This window comes from Lynx rufus, unplaced genomic scaffold, assembly GCF_022079265.1.
Source record: "Lynx rufus isolate CCGP_SWC_20201006 ecotype Redwood Valley unplaced genomic scaffold, mLynRuf1.p SCAF_12, whole genome shotgun sequence".
Taxonomy (NCBI): Eukaryota; Metazoa; Chordata; class Mammalia; order Carnivora; family Felidae; genus Lynx; species Lynx rufus.
In genome coordinates this window covers 45295394-45315758 of record NW_025814826.1, presented here as the reverse complement: position 1 = coordinate 45315758, position 20365 = coordinate 45295394, and the positions used below count along the sequence as shown (strand labels likewise).

The 20365-nt window shown below is 35.3% G+C and overlaps 1 protein-coding gene across 3 annotated transcripts in view; it reads left to right on the top strand.

The window, feature by feature from the left end:
* TRPS1 (transcriptional repressor GATA binding 1) overlaps positions 1 to 20365 on the top strand; it is a 253708-nt gene that overhangs the window by 79820 nt on the left and 153523 nt on the right. For all 3 annotated transcript variants that reach the window (XM_047074123.1, XM_047074121.1, XM_047074120.1), the window contains one exon: positions 37 to 640. In XM_047074123.1, coding sequence (XP_046930079.1) covers positions 37 to 640 — 604 coding nt within the window. The remainder of the gene's footprint in view (positions 1 to 36; positions 641 to 20365) is intronic.

The following is a 20365-nucleotide window of genomic DNA, read 5'->3' as shown; positions in this document are numbered from 1 at the left end:
GAATGCTAGATTTCTAACGACTATTTTCTTCTCCAGGAGAGCACACAGCTGCTACAAATGCCGTCAGTGCAGTTTTACAGCTGCTGATACTCAGTCACTACTGGAGCACTTCAACACTGTTCATTGCCAGGAACAGGACATCACTACAGCCAACGGCGAAGAGGACGGTCATGCTGTATCCGCCATTAAGGAGGAGCCCAAAATTGACCTCAAGGTCTACAGTCTGCTCAATCCAGACTCTAAAATGGGAGAGCCAGTTTCTGAGAGTGTGGTGAAGAGGGAGAAGGTGGAAGACAAGGACGGGCTGAAGGAGAAAGTTTGGACCGAGAGTTCAAGCGATGACCTTCGAAACATGACTTGGAGAGGGGCAGACATCCTGCGAGGCAGTCCGTCATATACTCAGGCAAGCCTGGGGCTTCTGACGCCTGTGTCCGGCACCCAAGAGCAGACCAAGACTCTAAGGGATAGCCCCAATGTCGAAGCTGCCCATCTGGCACGACCTATATATGGCCTGGCTGTGGAGACCAAGGGATTCCTGCAGGGGGTGCCAGCTGGTGGAGAGAAGTCCGGGCCCCTCACCCAGCAGTATCCTGCATCGGGAGAAAACAAGTCCAAGGATGAATCCCAGTCCCTGTTACGGGTAGGAAGGTTTCATTTTTAAATAATGCACATATCTTGAAGGAAAACCGGGAGAACACACATTCTCTACATTTAGTATCATTTAGTCTTACCGGCTAAAACTAAATGATGTGTCTCAGTCTGGGGATTTATACCTACAAGGCCGAAGTGGAGGAAAGGAGCTCATGTGTGTTTGTGTGTACAATTCACACACTTGATACAGTGGTGGGCAGGCATTTGTTTGTCATTGCTCTTAGCTCAGATTGAATGTTGGCTAATCATTCCTGGTGATTATGCAAAACAGTGAGGCCGCATTTGGAGAAGGGAGGTTCAGAATCCCAGAAGATCGCACATCTGTTACGTTAAAATAAGTAAATGACTTTTAAATTTTAAGGTGGCATGACACTGTATGTGGTTAACAAGGAAATTAGCAGAGATTTAAATCCCTGGGAATGCAAAGCCCAGGGTGAGATGCTAATACAGAAATGTTTTTTAAAACTGACAGTATAATTATGTACAAATGACAATGCTTGTTGTTGTTTGGTTACCAAAAAGGGGGAGGGGGGATGAGACCTAAGTGTGAATGGTGTGTGAAGAGCATCCAAAGAAAAGAAACATGCATTGTTATATGATCAGGCTTTTTTAGGAAGAAAGGCACAGTCCCATGCAGAAACACAAAACCTCTGAGAAGGATAAGATCCTTCCTTGATCTCTCTCTTCATGCTATGTAGCTGTGTCAAGAAATATTTTAGAGTTTGAAAATTCATGGACACTTAGTAAGTGATGCTTTTGGCCTAAGGCACCACCACTTTGACATTTCACCTTGACGCTGAGAAAGGTTAAAGCCTTCTACATGATTTTGGAGCTTGTCCGTGCCTAGAAGGTAGGATCAGAAACCAGCTAACCTTCCCCAAAGAGTCAGTTAGGAAATAAGAGTTCAGCCAGCCCAATGCTTTGACCTGCAGGTCAGAGACCACTGAGGTCTCTCTGGATGGATTCTGCAGAGAAAACGTTCTCTTTCCGGGGTCTGCTTGACCACTGTGCTCTCATTTCCTGCAGATTCTCCAGCCTATCTGTGCTTCTCAAGTTTCTCTAGTGCAGTGGAGAAATGCGCCTTAGAGGTGTACAGTTAATTGTAAAAACCATTCCCTTTCCTGGCTGCACTCATGCCCCGGAGCCAAGAGAAGGGCTTGAATGGAGAAGAGCCTGTGCCCCTTGTACACTGAGAAACAAAGGATTCTTCCTGTAAGGAAGGAGCAAGTTTATTATAAGTAACTTTAAAAAGAAGAGAAACAGTGCCTGTGCCCTTCAAGAGGCCATTCAATTCAGGGAGCTCCTTTCCGATAAATGTACATGGTGGAGCTGCAGTTGTAAATGTGCATCATTTTCTTAGCGTGCCGGGACTCTTCTGGTCTCGAGTGGTGTTTGGTTTCTGGTTATAAGGCAGGAATGATAGGTCTTATGTTTTTAAATTTCATATCGCATCTGGAGAGTGTGTTGTAATGAGTGCCTGATATCCATATCACTAGACCTCCCCAACCCTTTTTTTCCCCCTTTTTAAAATGGTTTTCATCTGGGACATCTTCATTGGATACCAGATTGGTTGACTCTTTTAGATTATTTCTGGAATATTCCTTTTCTGCCACCATTTGTATGCACGAAGAATTTAGAATGATCAGTAATTTTTTATGGGGTTAAGTCTAAAACCTGAGCATAAGAGCAGTCTATTTTTTGAGCAGACTGGGTATGATAATACTTTCTGTAAAGTTGTTTTTCTCAATTCCTCCACTTCCTTAATTCCCTGACTTCAAGTTTCTGTTGCATCATCGCAACTGCCTCTTTAGTTCCTCCACGTTAGCTGCTGAGGTACAAAATCTTTGGTGAGACGTTGCTTCACCATGTTCTACAGACAATCAAATTCCTAACCGCAAGATTTATGATTTTTGAAGGCAATCATCTACTACATTTATATATATATATATATATATATGTATATATATGTATGTATATGTATATATATGTATGTATATGTATATACACACACACACGCGCACGCACACACACACACACACACAAAGACTTGGATCATTCTTCCTTGACTTTAGTAAAATTTGACTCTTTAAAATTTATATTTTCATTGTCTTTGGATATTGCTTTTGGAAATCACCAGTTTTATTGGATATTTGGAATAGGAAGGGTAGCTAATTTAATTTGTGAAGTATTTAGTGTATTAAGTGAATTACAACTTTTTAATATACACATATCTGGGCTGATTGGCTTTTTAAGACATCTAAAAGAGTTAAGAAGCAGAGCCCGTTCTGGTTGTGAATTTGACAAGAATTCTACCTTGGGGGTAGAAATTGCTATTGCTGAGTTATTATAGCAAATACATGCTTCTCAATTCATTTGTCTGCTATCAGAAAGGAGAAACTCAGCAGAGTATTGCCATCATTGAAACAATGCGCTTTAATTTTGTAATTGTGGAGGTCTAGTTATTAGTGAAGGTGTCCTGTAAAAATTTATAAATACACCATACAAATATGCAAATAGTTTACATGTTTTGAATGAAAATACAGTTGTCCATGGAAATACATACCTGCAGAATGTAGTATTCATATTTGCGTATAAATAGAACTTGAAATTATCTTGCTATCTGGCATGTTTATTTAGAAGTAGTAAGCAACTTGAAAAACAGAAAATAGGTTTTAAAAGTTTTTTTTTTTGTTGAACAGTGTATAGAATATAGCCTTAATAAAGTAAGTATATTTATAAATACATTATACATATAGTTTCTAATGTTAAAAGTAAAAACTTGACTAGCAACTTTGATGACTATATAGATTGATAACAAGAGTTAAATATGATAAATTTGTGCAGCAGAGAATGTTAATTTAAAATAGTTCCGGGGCCCCTGGGTGGCTCAGTCAGTTAAGTGGCTGACTCTTGATTTCAGCTCAGGTCGTGATCTCATGGTTCATGGGTTCAAGCCCTGCTTCGGACTCTGTACTTTAAGTGCCCTTTCAGTGCAGAGCCCACTTGTGATTCTGTCTCTCTCTCTCTCTCTCTCCTCTGTCTCTCTCTCTCTCTTTCTCTCTGCCCCTTCCATGCACTCTCTCAAAATAAATAAACTTAAAAAAAATAGTTCCAACCCTATGCTGGTGAATAGTGGAAACATTTTTAAAGAGCAGGCTGAATGAATTTAGGGCAATTCACAAAGGTTGTAGTTATAATGTTGCTTTCAGGATATTGGTCTTTCTGATACATGTTTTTAACTGGTTTCCTTATGAAATGTTGCTGTACTCAAAGCGAGGAAGGAGATAGAAGAATCACAGAGAACTAAAATTTCAAAATATTTTCTCATTAGTTTTCTTCATTTTTTTCCTTTTTGTTTTGTTTTATGTAGGTTAGGTAAGCATTTGGCTTTTAGTTTTGTGTTCGATAGCAGATCATTTATATATATTTTGATTTGGTGAATATCTTTTATTTTTCCCTGTTACCAGTATGGAATTGATATTGTTACAAAACATTTTAAATTGTGTATGTGGTCTGTGTGGACCATTGTGCTTTGAGGATGGCAGGGGGCATGTTAACATAAGCCTTATCTTCTAAGTTGCTTTATGAAAATTAGTTTTTTGTTGTGTATTAAATACATAATATTCCTGTAAAATCGTTGTTTTTTTTTTCTTTTATGAGTAGGAAGAAACATGAAAGCCTTATACTCTTTGCTAGAAATAGTCCAAGTTTATATGAAGACTTTGTTACTCTTTTAAAACTTCTAGAAGGATCTTATAAACATGAATAAGTTCCTGAAAATGTTTTGAAAATGCAATGTTTTCATTTAAACTTAAAATTTGGCTCTGTGAAGAGGTTAACATATTTAACATTTTCTGTGCTAAAAGCAAAAGTTAATTGGTTTTAAATATTCAACTTGTTCCTTTCTCATTTTAAACTAAACAGTGTAGTGTACTCAGAACTCAGTACAGGCGTGTGCCTTTTTTCTGGCCAACTTCTTCTATGATGTATATTTACACAAAGGTATTTATTTATTCATTTTGTAGATAGACTCATAGAAATGTAACTGTATTAGGCCTATGATTTCCTGAATAAGAAATACCAGATCTTATTCTTATAATTGACTTTTCAGATTGGATTTTATAACATAGCAAGTTACGGCTTGTAACTGATAACCATAGTAATAGGAACAAAACACCTGCCATTAAACTTCACAAAGATTTTGCCGATATCAAATGCATTTTTTTGTTTAATGGAATGCAGAAGTCTAACTGAGTTTGGACGGTAAATCTGTAGGGAGAGTTTGTGGCAGATCAACCATCCAGGTAAACGTCTGCAGTCAGATAGATACCTTATCGGCTCCTAAGTCTTCTGTAGGTTCAGACACCCTAGTTATCAGTCTGCTTTCTTCATGCGTCTGGGGGAAAATGATTCTAGATTCCAGTGTAAATTTATTTAGGGAAGTCTGTCCGTTTCAACGTGTACGTTTCGCACCACTTGGTTTTCGCAGAGACCTTGAGCCATGGGCTCTGGGAGATCTGTTCCAAGTTCTGGGAGTTGAGTTCCAAGCTGGGCGCTGACTGTCAAAGGCAGGGCCTCCCAGGATCTCCGTTCATCTCACTCTTGGGATTAGAATGGCTGCTGTCCTCACAGAAGTTCTGTGCAGCTTAGTTAATTAATGTTTGTCAAGCCATTTGAGATCCTCAGATGCAGGGTTCTAGATAAGTGCAAAGTAGTATGATTGTTTGTTCGTTTTGTAAATATGATACCAAGACAGCACAAAGTAGATGTTATTTCCCCTTTGCTTCAGTGGTGTTAAATTTATAGTTTAAAGATTGTTGATACTGGACAGTCTATTGAGATGCAAAAATGTTCTTTTGGGGACGGTCCATTGGCAGCCAAACAGACGTTCAAACAAGTGACAGCGTTGAATGCCTTTACAACCAGTGACAGAAGATCGCAGGAACTTTTTTAACTAAAGATGATTTCAAGGGAAAAGCCTGATACTGTTTTTTTTATTCATGTTTACTGAAAATAAAAGCAGTTTTTCAGATCCATATAGGTAGCAGTGATGTGACATATGTACATATGGTTTGTTCTAACTCCATTTGAACGTTTCCGTATAGATCTCTGTAATACCAAAGAGAACAGACTGTACCAGAAAAAATGGGAAGTGTACATCTCCATAATCACTGGTTGTAAAATTGTTGCTTTTGGGCCACATTGATAAATTTTCTCTTTTGGTAATTTTTGATATTTTATTTGTTGATATTTGAATAAAATATTAAAAGCCATTTACTATATCTAGAGATTAATAATCCTTGTATATCTCTGTGCTTCTGCTCTGCATAGATGAATTTCTGTTGTTCACCGGTTAGAAAAGCGTATGATTGGGGTACCTGGGTGGCTCAGTTGGTTGAGTGTCCAGCTCTTGATTTTGGCTCAGGTCACGATCCCATTGGGCTCTGCCTGGAGCCTGCTTGGTATTCTCTTTCTCTCTCTCTCTCTCTCTCTCTCTGCCCCTCTCCTCCACTTACTGTCTCTCATTTTTGACAGATTAGATCACAACTAAGACCAATCTGATACATATGTGTCTGGTTTTATTGACTTGACCAATGGGATTTTCTATTCCAGTTTCTTTTTTAGAAGTCAGTTCCATTGGTTCAAGTATTTTTGGGAGCACACTTTTTTTCTTTTTTGTAACATAGGCTTTTTGTGAAGTCTGGCAGAGTTCTGCTGGCCCAAGTTTGTAAAGCAGGGGAAGCAGATGTATCTTTTAGTGAATTGGGCTGTGAGTTTGTAGTCACTGTGAAATGGTATCCTTCAGCACAGTATCTGTTAATTATTTCCTGTATAACTATCTTTTGCTTGGTTTCCTTTTCTCACAGACTGCATGAGTCAGGAGATAACAGGGCCTCAAAAGGAACCCATTGTTGAATGTTCTTTCTTAGATGTTGGAAATGAAGAGCATACAGAAGGTGGCCCAAGTTTCAGGAGCAACAGATGGAGAATGATTCAAAAGTGTGTCAGCCATGAGCTACATAGCCTTGATGCAAATCTAGTATTTTTCTGGCAAAGTCCAATTTGATGGACGGATTGAACTAAGTGCTGATTACCTAAAATGACAGGAAAGTTTTTTTTTTTTTTTTTTGGATTTTTGTGTATTATTTGCTCCCAACAAAAAAGTAAATATTGTTCCCATTGTCATATTCTTTACTCTCTTTTCTCTTTGACTCTCTTAGAGAACTTCCATTAAGTATTTACACAAAGGACATTGATTACTAGAACGTTCTACCAGTTAACTCAAGGAAGCTTGATACACAGAATACTGCCGCTGGGAAAGTTTGAAGAACTTGTTTCTTTCATTTCAGTGAAGCAACATTCTCATTTACAGATGTTTGTGATTAACTATGACATAAATAAAATAGAACCATAAGATGACTTTATTTTGGAAAAAAATCCACAATACTTGGTCTTAGGCATATATTTTTTTGTTATTAGTGATTAGGAGTAAAGCAAAGGAATCTTTTGTTTTTATAAATACAGGACTTTTGTGATGTGATAAATTGAGTGGTTGGTATCATTACTAATGTCAGAATGATCAGATAGCTCTCATGTATAATTTTGCATGTTAACATTCCTCTTTAAACAGATAGTTTCTCAATTTAGATTTAATGTGGGCATATTAATTATGAAAGCGGTGAACCATTTTACACCCTGGAAATTTACCTATTTGTAACATCATGATTAACCAGAAATAGCTAAGGATATATAGATGTATTTTTAATAGGCAAGATATACTTTATAATTTTACTAACATTTAAAAAAAGTCAAACCTTTATGAGAATTTGGATACCAGCAAAGGTTTTTAAAATAGATTTATAACAAGCACAGTATTTTGTTTGAGGAAAATGGTAAGATCCATGACAGTATGGTGTATTGAATTGCATTTGCCTGTAGCATGACATGGTGTTTATATTTTGGTATTCAAGACTTACATTAAATCATGAAAAAAGTCTTGGTAGATAAATATTCCATAAAATAATCTGTTCTCGGGGACTTGACTTTAGATGTTTCATTGGTAATATAGTGGCTAGCACGAGAATACGTCCTAATGCCCAGTGTGAATTCTTGAGGAGGAAGACAAAACCTGGGGGAACTACTTTACAACAACACTTGTACATGAAAGCGTTCAAAAATAAAGAATTTTATTAATGTAGATGGGTATTTATAGTTACGTGATTTCCATGTAATTTAGCATTTCATTTTCTAGGATTAAAAGCTTACTGCCTTTCCATTAGTTTTATTATTAGATTAACAACTTTCATCCTCACCAAACCCTTTTGAGGTTGAAGCTATCATTATCCCTTTTATTTTGATGAGGAAACTGAGGCAGAGGGATTCATTAATTTGCCCGAAGTTGCACCACTTTCAATGGCAGAGATGCAATTTTGATGCTGGCAGTTTGACTGTAGTCCATGCTCTTAAGCATTGCATGGCCTCCTTTGATTCTCCATGGTCTGTTAATGCTTGGATGACTTTCTGCAGTTTCAGAATGATTTGTTCCATCTAAGCAGACACTATATGTTTTGTGTGCAAAACAGAAAAATCGCTTTTGGAATTACACAAGTGATACCTGCTTTTCAAAAAAGAAGCATATCTGTATTACCACACAAAGCACTAAAGAAAATGGAAACCGCTCATAAGTTCCAACCCAAATACTTTTCTATTCATATATTGGCTTCTAATTTATTTTTATATGCATACAAACATATATTATTCAAGTATTTGGTCATTGTCTGACTCCGTTATAATCCTCTTTTTTTATTTAACAATATACTGTGGATATCTTTCCCAACAACAAATATAAACCACAGTATTTGGCTTACTGCCTCCATGTTTGCTATGAAATAGTCATATCATAATGTGCTCAATAGATCCTCTCTTGATACACATTTAGGCAACTTCCAATTTTTACTTATAAACTTTGATGCACGTGCTTGTGTGTATTATTTTATTGTTTCATCATTTCCTTAGGATAGTTTCTTACAATTCCAGTTACTTAAATGAGAAAATACATGCCTGATGACAAATAGTGTTCAGTGTCCAAATCACCATCCTCTAAATGTGTCATTTAAAAAATATAACGAATTCATTCATAGATAAGGTGTAGAGAGTAACATCCTAGAAATATTAAATGTAGGAGTAAATTTTAAATTGTAAATGACTTATTTAATAATGAATGCAGGTAGTTAAGGAGAAGGCAAATAATCCTTAAGAGCTATTTCTTATCGTAAATATGGTATATAACAAATGACCAATAGCCAGCGCTGTGGGATGATATGCTTACATATGCAGCATAGTTTATTTTGTAGAGAAATTTGTTTTCAGGCAGGACCCATTTTCTTAAGCAGACTTGAGTCATGGGTTTTAAGTGAAAGCAGTAGACTCAGGTAGGCCTGCCTTTTTCAGGGGAGATATTTCTCTCTTTTTCTTTGTTTCATTCTGTTCTGGACAATGTTCTGCTGGGCTTCACAATTTCTCAACCCAGTTTTAAAGTTTTTACCTTCCTTGGTTGTTTAGTAGATACAGTGGGTAATGATGTGGGCTTCAAAGGAATATAGCAGAGAAGAAGTTAATATTTTTTCTTCAAAATATGGAATTTAATGATCTTCGTTTCTATTTATTGCTGAAATATTTATATTGATCCCATTAGAAAGTATTTTCTTTATAGGCTTTTTTGAATGTCAGATATAACTATTTCTTTATTGTATCTTAATAAAATATTAAAAGGACAGGAGCACAAGCATACTTTCTCAATTAGCATTGAGGTTGTGCTGATTATATGCCACAAATAAGTTTCAGGCTGTTCTTACCAATTAATGACATTTAGGAAAACATATATGATGTCATTTATATATACAGTTTAAGTCAAGCTTATCTATGGGAATTTGAAAATGTACAAATACTACATTTGAGAGAGCTAGTCACTTAAAAATAATTACTTGCTGTTTTTTAAAAAATTTTCTTTCCTAGTACGTTAAAAAATGAAAATACTTTTATAGACTTACAATTTTGTAGAAGCCTATCTGTTTTGCAGTCTGGTACAACAGAAGCAATACTGCCCATATTTTAGGAGATGCTCATGTTTGTTTTACCTTATTCTTAATGTCAAGAATTTATAACCTCAACCATGGTAATTCAAGAAAATCCATCTATTTATCCTGAGTTATATAACTTATTCAAAAGAAAGTTAGAGGTTTTTAAAATGTGGATTGTCTAGATAGGCGATCCTTGGTGTACAGATTATCCAGTTACTATGGCTATCAAAATTTTAGGCTATAATTTATGTGTGTGTGTGTGTGTGTGTGTGTGTGTATGTGTGTGTGTGTGTGTATATATATATATAATATTATTTATATATGTATTTATATTTTATATATGTTTATATATATTATATAATATATATTCTTAATATATATAATATAATATATATATAATATAGGATGGTTTGTAAGATCAAACTGAAATTTAGAGCTTGCCTCAAGTACATATGTGATTTAAATAGTTCTGAATACTCCAAAATATATCCTAATTATTTTAGATATCCTTTAGTAGAATGTCTAGGCCATTGAGGTTACAGTTGGATTTGGAGGTGGGTGTGTCCCACATTTAATAGGCTGTCTTTAGCTGTGATTCAAGCATGACTAGATTTTATTTTCTGGTAAAATTAGATTTTATGTAGTTTTTTTACTCTTCCCTTGTGATGTAGTGGAAAGAGTACTGGATTTTGGAGGCAAGGAGGCTTTGTATTCTAGACTCACTTTGTGACTAACTAGCAGTGTGACCCTGACTGAGTCATTCAATCCTTGTGCACTGTTTCCTTTGGAAAATTATAGAGATTGAAGTATACAGTTACTCATCTTTTGAAATTGCAAATTCTAGGGCCAAGTCAATTTTCTCTAAAACCTTAAACTTCCAAATATGTGAATTGACACCTGAGGCAACTTTCAGACTAAAATCTTGTATTTTAGCTTTTGTACTGCTGGTGTCCAAAGAGATGTCACATAATCTTTGATATACATGTTCTCAAATCAGATTTCCCTCTAATGGCTGAGAATCCATGTTACTAAAAAAAAAACAAAAACAAAAAAACACTATCACAAGATAGTCTGAAATCTTCAACAATTATATTCTTTGAGCTTATCTTATATAAGAAAGCTCATTCTTTCAAAATAAATTTGTTTCAAAGAATCATGTTATTAAAGGGGCTGCTTGTGAATGATGATAAAGGGAAGTATGCACAATGGAAATAAAATAATTCTGGTAAGAATATGATATGCTTAAAGTCTATTTCCTCACTTTCTTGGCATTGAGCAATGATGCCTGTTTTGTTCACAGTCAGATGTTCAAATCAGAATTTTGGATGCAGAAACTAATTTTAGTAGGTGGGGTGCAAATTTCTTATGAGTCCATGAATAGACTAATCCCAGCTGTTTCATTACAATTATAAAAATAAAATTGGCTGTGAATCATTCAAACTGTGTTTAATGGATGTGAATAATTCAGTTGTGTCCCACTGAAATCTTAAAACTATAAACCTATCTTAGATTTTTTATGCTCCTTCAGAGTTGGTATCCCATTATTCATATATGACTTGCTTGAAGTATCGGTGGTCATGATGAAAATGACCATATTTCCACTTGATTCCTGTGGGTTTTAGGAGAGGAGGTGGCCTCTAGAGTAAGGCTAGGGATGAAATGGAGAAAAAAATTAGGAAAAGCCTACAAAAAGAGAAAAGAATGTTAAATTATATTTCTTGCCTTTTCTTTCCCATTAAAATATATCTGTTCTTTGTAGGCATTTTGGAAAATATAAACAAGCAGAGATGAGAAAATAGCCATTCAACACTTCACTTCAGTGCATCCTTTTCTCACACACACACACACACACACACACACACACACACACACCTATGCACGTAGATATATATATGCAAACAAAGATTTACAGGTTTTTATCAAATAACCTTCAGTTTTGCTTTATAATAAGTTGTAAACATTTTTCCATATTAGTATATATTCTGCTACATCACATTTATTGACTTCATAGTTTTTCACTATATGTTGTACTAGTTGTACTAGAAAAGATGATTATTGATTTCTTGTGGTTGGACATTTAAGTTATTTCCGGTTTTTGCTGTTATAAATAGTGTTGTATTGAATATCCATGTAGCTAAATAATCATATCTTGCTTGCAACTTAAAATTGTTAGAATAGATTTTCATATAATCAGGTGCCTCTATGGGATGACACAATACCAGAGTTTATTGGCAAGCATAAGTCACATTACCAGGCTATGTATATGTACTCTTGGGAAACAGAAAAATAGTATCATTTCTTGACTGTAATCAGTTAGAATTACTTCACAGTGGTACCTAAGTAATAGAAACCCTAATGTTAACTTTAGAGATTATTATGGGGAAAAAGTTAATACGGTGTGAATAAAGTGCATTTCTGAAGCACCAACAAAGAAATAATAAGATAATCGGTTTCACTTTCATAAGCTGAAAGATAGATTCCTTAGTTGCCTTGGTACTCAAAGATTATTTAGATAGTATAGTATACTGAAATGAGTCTTACAAGGTAAAGATAGACAGACACACAGACAGATAGATAGATAAGGTATGTATATACTATCTCAAGGGATTTAGTTGTCTCCAAACATTCTTAAAGTTAATATGTTTTGGTGATCACATTAAGTTGATGCTAATACCTACTCAGTGAAGTATTTGGCACACAAACTGTATTTTTAAATATTTGAATTTATTTTAATTTACTCAAGGTCATTTACATAGTTTATTATAAAGTAAGAATGAAAATCAGGTGTTAAAGGGAAGTGTAGAAAACCATTCTAAATCCAGTCTCTTTTCATTTGCTTTTCCAAGCATCTTACTGCGCTATGCAAAGTCCTTTCATAATACTAGAGACTAGTTGTATTCTAGTTCATGAAACTTCAACAAAACATACTTTTGTTTGTTTGGTTTGGGAGATTCAAATGCGTTATTTGGTTGTATCTAAATTTAACTGTGCTAATACTCATCTGGGTTCAAGATTTATTTTCAAAGAACCAACATGTACTAGACCAAACTAACCTAGACTCCTAAAGACTTGAAAGAAATACTCTGTCCCCCTCTCTCTCTGTCTCTCTCTCTCTCTCTCTCTTACTCTGAAAAACAAGTACTTAAAAAAAGGGGGCACTTGGGTGACTCAGTCGCTTAAGGGTTCGACTTCAGTTCAGGTCATGATCTCATGGTTTGTGAATTCAAGCCCCAAATTGGACTCTCTGCTGTGAGTACAGAGCCCGCTTCTGATCCTCTGTTCCCCTCTCTCTCTCTGTACCTTCCCTGCTCACAATCTCTCTCTCAAAAATAAATAAACATTAAAAAATAATAAATAAAAATATATATATAAAGGCTTGAAAGAAATAGAAATCCAAAATAGAAGACAATTCTGTAGAATCATTCCTTGACATATTGGTCTCTAACTTTTCTTGTCATCCAATAAATAATAATTTAGCACCTACTAGGTTTCAGAAACCATAAAAGACCCTATAAACAGTATGAGTATGAGTACATCAGGATTCCTGCTCTCATGTATTATACAGTCATGTATAGATAACAAGACAGGTATATGGACAACCATAATATAAATAAGACTTTCATAAAAGGGGCAAGTAGAGAGAAGAGCACTCTTTGGGTGTTTAAAGAGGAACAGATCACATTAAGTTAAGTGACTAAATAAAGGAAGTTGTCATAAAGAGTTTTCTGAGCTGGTTTTTAAGAAAAAGACTAGACTCTGAGCAGGCAAATATGACAGCATGGAGCAAGTTATGTAATTAGAACAATGTGAGGTTAGCTTAAGGAACTTTTAGAATATAGGTAATAGAAAAGTTTGACCAGAAGGTATGTGCAGTGTAGTTTGGGGAGCTAAGACTTGGCATATAGGTTAGGGAAATTTCCTCAAATTATTATTTAAAAATTTTTATTTCACAAGGAAATAGAGAATCATCATGAGATGTGCAGCCAAGGATAATTTGATCAAATCTTTAATAATGTTAATATGGCATTTTACGTAGGGTACTGAAAGGGTATGGGTAGATGCCCAGAATTATGGTGAGAGAGGTTAATTAGTAGGCTAATATTACTATATGAGTAACAAAGAGTTCAGGCTAGGATTGTGAAAATGAGAAATGATTTCCATAGATATACTAGATGTAAAATCTCTAAGAGTTTACGTGTGTTGGTGACCAAGAGGAAGGAAGTTATGATACATGAGGCTTAGAGTTTGGAAGAGGAGTCTAATAATAGTTAGCATTTCATAATCACTGTGGGTCAAGCCCTGCTCTTTATCTGTAGTAACTCACTGAATCTTCACGATAACCCCATGACATAGATGCCACCTGTGATCTTATTTTATAGAAGTAGAGTTTCATAGATGTTAAAGTCACTTGCCCAATGTCACCCAGGTAGTTAGTGAGTGGGTCAGACTAGATCATGCCCATTATACTGGCTTTAAAGTCCACATTCTTTACTCTTTACATATATATATATATATATATATATAGAGAGAGAGAGAGAGAGAGAGAGAGAGAGAGACCAAATGGTAGTGTCATTAGCAAAACCCTAGAGTGAACTGTTTTGTAAGTGTAAATTAACAAAACTAGTCTTAAAACCTACCAAGTTTGCAAGGCATTCAGATGAAAATATCTAACGGATCACAGGAAATGACATCAATTATAGGAAATCTGGGAGTTGACTTCTAAGTTACTTGACATTAATTTAATAGAGGTTATATTGGTAGCCTCGTTTGTACGAAATATTCTAGGAGTCATAACAACGTGAGCATGCTATGGACACTGATTCTTCAAGTCATTTGGAAACCACTGGGCGAGATAGTGTTCAGAAAAAATGATTATAGTATAAGAAAATGAGCGTCAAGTGCTATTGAGTGAAATCAATTAAATGTGGTTATTTTATGTATTTAAGAAATTTTAGAGGAAGAAATGACCCCTGCTTAATTCAGGCATCAAGGAAGGCTTCATGGAATAAGTTACTTATCAGGTGATTCTTGAAAAGGGTTGGGGTTTGAATAGATGGGGATGGATGAAATAGGGAATTACTGGGGTACAAGCAATAAACAAATGAAAAAGAACTTCGGTGTTTGGAAAACTTGAAGAAGATTCAATCCCGAAGTCTAAAGAGCATACAAGTAGAAGATGAGCTGTGTTACTCCAGCTAAAAATGACAGAATAGGGGGTGAGCACCCCCTCCCCCAGAGTGAAAGTTTATGAGACTAAATTTTAAGATCCTCTGTGCATGGGAAATCTTTTTTAATTGATAGGATTTAGAAATTTGCAGAAACATGCATGCCTCAAGAGTCTTATTAAAACCTAAAGGAAAGAGTAAGTTTGAGAGAAGAGTTGGGTATTTTAATCATAGTCTGAAGTAAGAATTTAATAATTTCATTAATTAATGTGAACAAGTTTCAGAAAGTTTAAAAAATAAATATGTATGGTTTATATAAATATGTATATAGTATATGCATGTCAATTACTCTTTTATTCAAATATAAGTTAAAGTAACTCTACTTAGGGCCATTACTTTCAAATAGAAATGAAAATATATTCTTGAATACCATTTAAAAACATGCCGTTCAAACATACTATACCAATTTGATTCATTATATATAAGAACTATTGTATTTTAGTTTTATGTAATGTTCTGTTTTAATCACTAATCATTTCTCTTAGATTTAATCTGTGGGCTCATTTTCATGTCCTATTTAATGTCTTATTTTGTCACTGAGAAAAAAGAGAAATCCTTGCTTGCAGTATGTCACCTGTTGTTTAATGGCTAAAACTGTTACATATTTTCATACTGTATTACATTACGTCGTTTTAAAAGCATTGCTTTCCCTTTTGTTTAGTATTCCTACAGTCTTTGAGATGTTGGTAGGGGGCTAATGGAAGTCCTGATTAAAATCTTCTAAACTTCAAGGCTTTCAGTTCCTGCAAACAATTTGGATCTGAGAGAGAGACTTCTATCTTTTCGATACTCTATTGACTGATTTAATATTAAGAAAAATCGTGAGTTTTTTATTTCATTTTATTTTAGTAAGTACAAATTAAAATGTGTTTTTAAAAATCAGCCATAGTGCGTGGTGTCATGATCACAGAATTTTTGGCAGTTAAGTTCAAAAACTCTCTATAGACACAGTATAATCATTGAAAAGTAAAGGAGCTGTCTTAAGTGACCAATTTCCATTATTTAATATAAGCCTTTCAAGTTTTTATATGTAGACTTCTTTTTTAAAATGTTTTTTTTTCCCAAACTTGCAGGACCATGAACTCTAATCATGAGTTTATGAATCTAACTTGCTTCGTGGTAGGTAACCAACTATAGGTGGATAGAAGTCTCTGAGATAGGTAAAGTTCTAATACAGTTGAGGTTTACATTTGAACTCACAGGTTTAGATTAGTTAATTATCCATCTTTATTACCAGCCCAAATTGGTCCTGCCTTTCTAGGACAATCAACTGCACCATATTTAGGATCAGTCAAAAGTCTCAGTTGTTCTATTTTTATTTTTTTTAAGCTTATTTATTTTTTGAGAGAGAGACAGAGACAGATCATGAATAGGGGAGGAGCAGAGAGAGAGGGAGACAGCATCTGAAGCAGGCTCCGGGCTCTGAGCTGTCATGATAGCACAGAACTTGACCCGGGACTCGAACTCAAGGACTGCAAGATCATAACCTGAGCTGAAGTTGGCCACTTAACCGACTGAGTCACCCAGGCGCCCCTTAGTTGTTCTATTTTTAATAAAGCAGATGAGTCTTGAAACATGGCAGGTTGGCCTGAGATGGAGTTGGTACCCATGTAGTTTCTAATCCTTATGAATTTCATGTATGAATTTACCTGCAATGATATGAGTGGGATTTTTATGATATTCCCTGGGGCTGAAATTGAGACTTTTTGAAGTACATGTGTGGGGCAGTGTGTGTGTGTGTGTGTGTGTGTGTGTGTGTGTGTGTGTGTGTGTTTGAGGTTTTTCCTCTGAAGCAAGGGGCCATTTGGACAAGTTTGAGGCACAACAGAGCAAAGATAGGAGGAAAACAGCAAATACCCAGTCTAATAATTTAGCCATTTGTGAATTTTTCTCTCATAGTAGAGTGTGACATCCTGAGAGAGAAGCACTGTGCCATTTTTATATTTCTATTTCTCATCGGCTCTGCTACACTCCTCGTCTTTTAGGAGGTCTAGAATCGATACGTTTTTAGTTGACTAGAATTCTATGAGGATATGTGTGCTTATACAAAAATTTGGAAAACCATATCTTGCTTTTGTCATGAGACTGCAGTGCTGCTGCTTGTAATTTTTCTACCATAGTTTATACAAACTACATAGTTTATTACAAACTGATTAATATTTGAATGCTGTTTAGGAGCACAGGATTAGATGAGTTATTTCTTACATGCAAGTTTTTTCTAATAACTATAAGAGTATAATATTATTTAGTATAATATTATTTAGTGAGTCGCTTACTCTGGAAAAAATCAATCATAGCAATTTTGGGTTCACCTACAAATTTTAAAAATATTTGAGCTTTACTAGACCATTTTTAAATTTGAAATTTTTAGTGGTGGGGGGGATCTGGTAAAGCAGAGATTTCTCAAGGCTCACAGAATTTTTTAATATAGGAATCTAGAGAAGTAATCTGCCACTGTGTTTCTAGGTTTTAAAAGAGTTGCAGTAAAACCTGAAAGGTTTATCTTTACTTTGTTAAATCATGAATCCAGTATCCATTTTTTTTGTAAATTCTTTTAAAAAAGTAATCCTATATTCGATTTCAGTTGAAGTAATTAGTTTTATGCACAGCTTCCAATTTATAGAGCATGATGATCAACACCGTTCGATCTAAAATGTGGGAAGAAAGTTTCACCATATTTCTGTACTGCTGCCTTCTAAGGAAGAGAATCTTTTAGAACATAGAGTTCTAGGCGCAAGATAAGAGGAAATGTGAAAGGGGATTGTTTATCCCAATAATCATATGACCAAGTCTGGGAATCAAAGGCTTCCAGCCTGGAAAGGGTGATACAAAGAGCAGAAAGGTATTGGTCAGTAGTGTTCCTGGAGCCTGCAGCATCTAACGTGCTAGAGACAAACTCAGAGAAAGCTTTTGCAGACCCAGGAATGCATGTGTTGTTTGTACTACAAACCCAACCTCATCATCTTCATCTCCTGGCCTAGAAGAAATGAATAAAGGTACAGGTTGTATCTGTGAAATTGAACTCTATGGAGGCAGGAAGCTTTCTTCTTCAGTGGAGTTTTTGTTTGTTTTCTTGACCCTTTTGGAAACTGGTGGAGGGAGAGGAGAAAGGGTCTAGCTGTGTGCAAAAGGAAGCTAGAATTCCTGTTTTCCTGAATTACTCTGTTTTTAGTGTTAAGGATATTGAATTGGGCCTGCACTATGGTTTCCCCCTGGTACCAGATTCATGGCCCTTCAGGATTGGAATCCATGCAGAGAGGAAGGATTCGTGAAGACATAATCACAGTCAAGAAAGTCTTTTGCTGTGTCTTGTCCTATACAGTTACTTTGTTTGGGTGGTTTACAGAAACATATCTATCTCCTTCAGTCGTCCAAAGGTGATGTAGTAAGTCTTTTGCAGGAAATGAAACTCCACTGTTTCTTTTTTTTACTCAGAGGCTAATCTGATTAGCTCTAAAACATTTGTTCATCTTTTTATTCAGCATTTGAACTATGCCTATGGAAGACATATGGATTTAAATAGTACTTGGCTTACCATCTGCTGATAAGGGAAAGTGAGATGCTAAATCAGAGTGGCAGGAAAGTCTATTTCAGTAGAAGCTATTTCGATCTGAAATACTGTAGGCAATCTTACAAAGTATTTTAATTGGGATTATATTGATGTGTGTGAGTAAAAGGAGCGCATTTGCTGTTATGGTTCAACTTATATAATCATTAAATTTATATATCAGTTTAGAGATGTGAAGCAATGTGAAATTTTGATCCCATTAATTACAGATTTTTTTCCTAAAGTAGTCATTTATGGGAAAACCTTTCTGATGCCTTTATTTTAGCAGAATTGTATTTTTTTTATATCTTATGCCAGAAATTAGAATGCTAAGCATCAACTTTTCAGATAAATTCATTAGAAATTTAAAAAAACCCCACAATTTATAGTTCTAATACAGTGTTCATTTTTGAATATTTTTATGGTGAGTTACATTCTAAAAATCTAATCTTGGGAAGATTAGGAAGAAGAAAAAGAGGATATCTATATTTATGGTGATAAAATGCTGATATATAATTACTGAAAGTCTATAATTATGCCGTATTTGTGTCTCGTTAAAATCTTGAAAATGTAGAATCATCTAGGCATTAAGGATAATGTGAAATATAATCAATCACACATATGCATGTGCATATAAAAGTATATGCATGTATACATAATATATGTGTATTAATTTGGACAAACCGGGTTTTTTTTTTTTTTCAAATTAATTGGTCATTCTTCCATAAAACATGGCTGGCATGTCACTTTTGGTTGCGGTAGTACAAGGGTCAGTAAGAAATGGCTTCTGCCTTCTGGGAGGAAATACAGTAAAAGATAGTACTGCTACATGTCCAGATTTATGCCAGCCACCTTCATAGACATTATTTCAGTTAATTCTCTGAAGAACACTGTGAGGCTGAGCATCTGCAACTCCATTTTAATGAACGTAAGGTGTAGAGAAGTTGACTAAGTTGCCCCCAAATAACACAGTTAGTTTAAGTTCAAAGATTATATAGCAAGTTCCCATTGTGCATTGGGCTCTGTGCTAAGTGCTAAGAAGTACACGATGAATAAGATAAAGTCTTTGCCCTTGAACACAGTCTAGGAGGAGACAGAAGCCTAATGGGATGATTTTTAATGCAAAGTAGAAAGTGTAAGACCAAAGAAGCGCTCAGTATAGGCAGCTGTCTTGGCCTGGGAGGTCCACAAAGACTTACTGGGGAAGATGATGCCTGAGCCGCATTTTGGTTAGATGAGGAGAGATAGAATAGGAGGTCTGGTCCAAGGAGCCACAGCATTCCTAAAGTACTAGAGTCGTGAAGCAATGCACAAGCAGTTCATCTAGAGTGGCACTGCGCAGTCCATCAGTAACTAGTTGTATGTGGCCATTGAGCACTTGAAATGCCCCTAGTCTGAAATGAAATGTGCTGTGTATATAAAATACCTACCAGACTTCTAAGACTCAGTATGAAAAAATTAATATTAAACTATAACATTAATAACTTTATAACAATTACGTTTTGAAATGACAGTCTCTTGGATTTTTTGGCTTAAATTAGATATACTTAACAATTTTACTTAGATTCAGTGAATTTAGCTCACTGGTTTAACAAATTAAAGATGGTTTGGTGTGGAAACTTTAGAATTTCTCCATAGTGTTGCTTATGTTCATATCGTTTTGTTGGTGCATTTGAGTTATTGAAATGACAGATTTTGAGTGCATTGGCCTAATTAAAGGATGTTTGGGCCCCTCGTTAGTTTATTTCCATTGGAAAATATGAGACAGATCCTGAAATCATACACATAGTATATCATTTCTTAGAACTATTTTTTTTTATTTGGAAACTTTGCATTCAGCTTTTTGCAGGTAGGTTTACAGT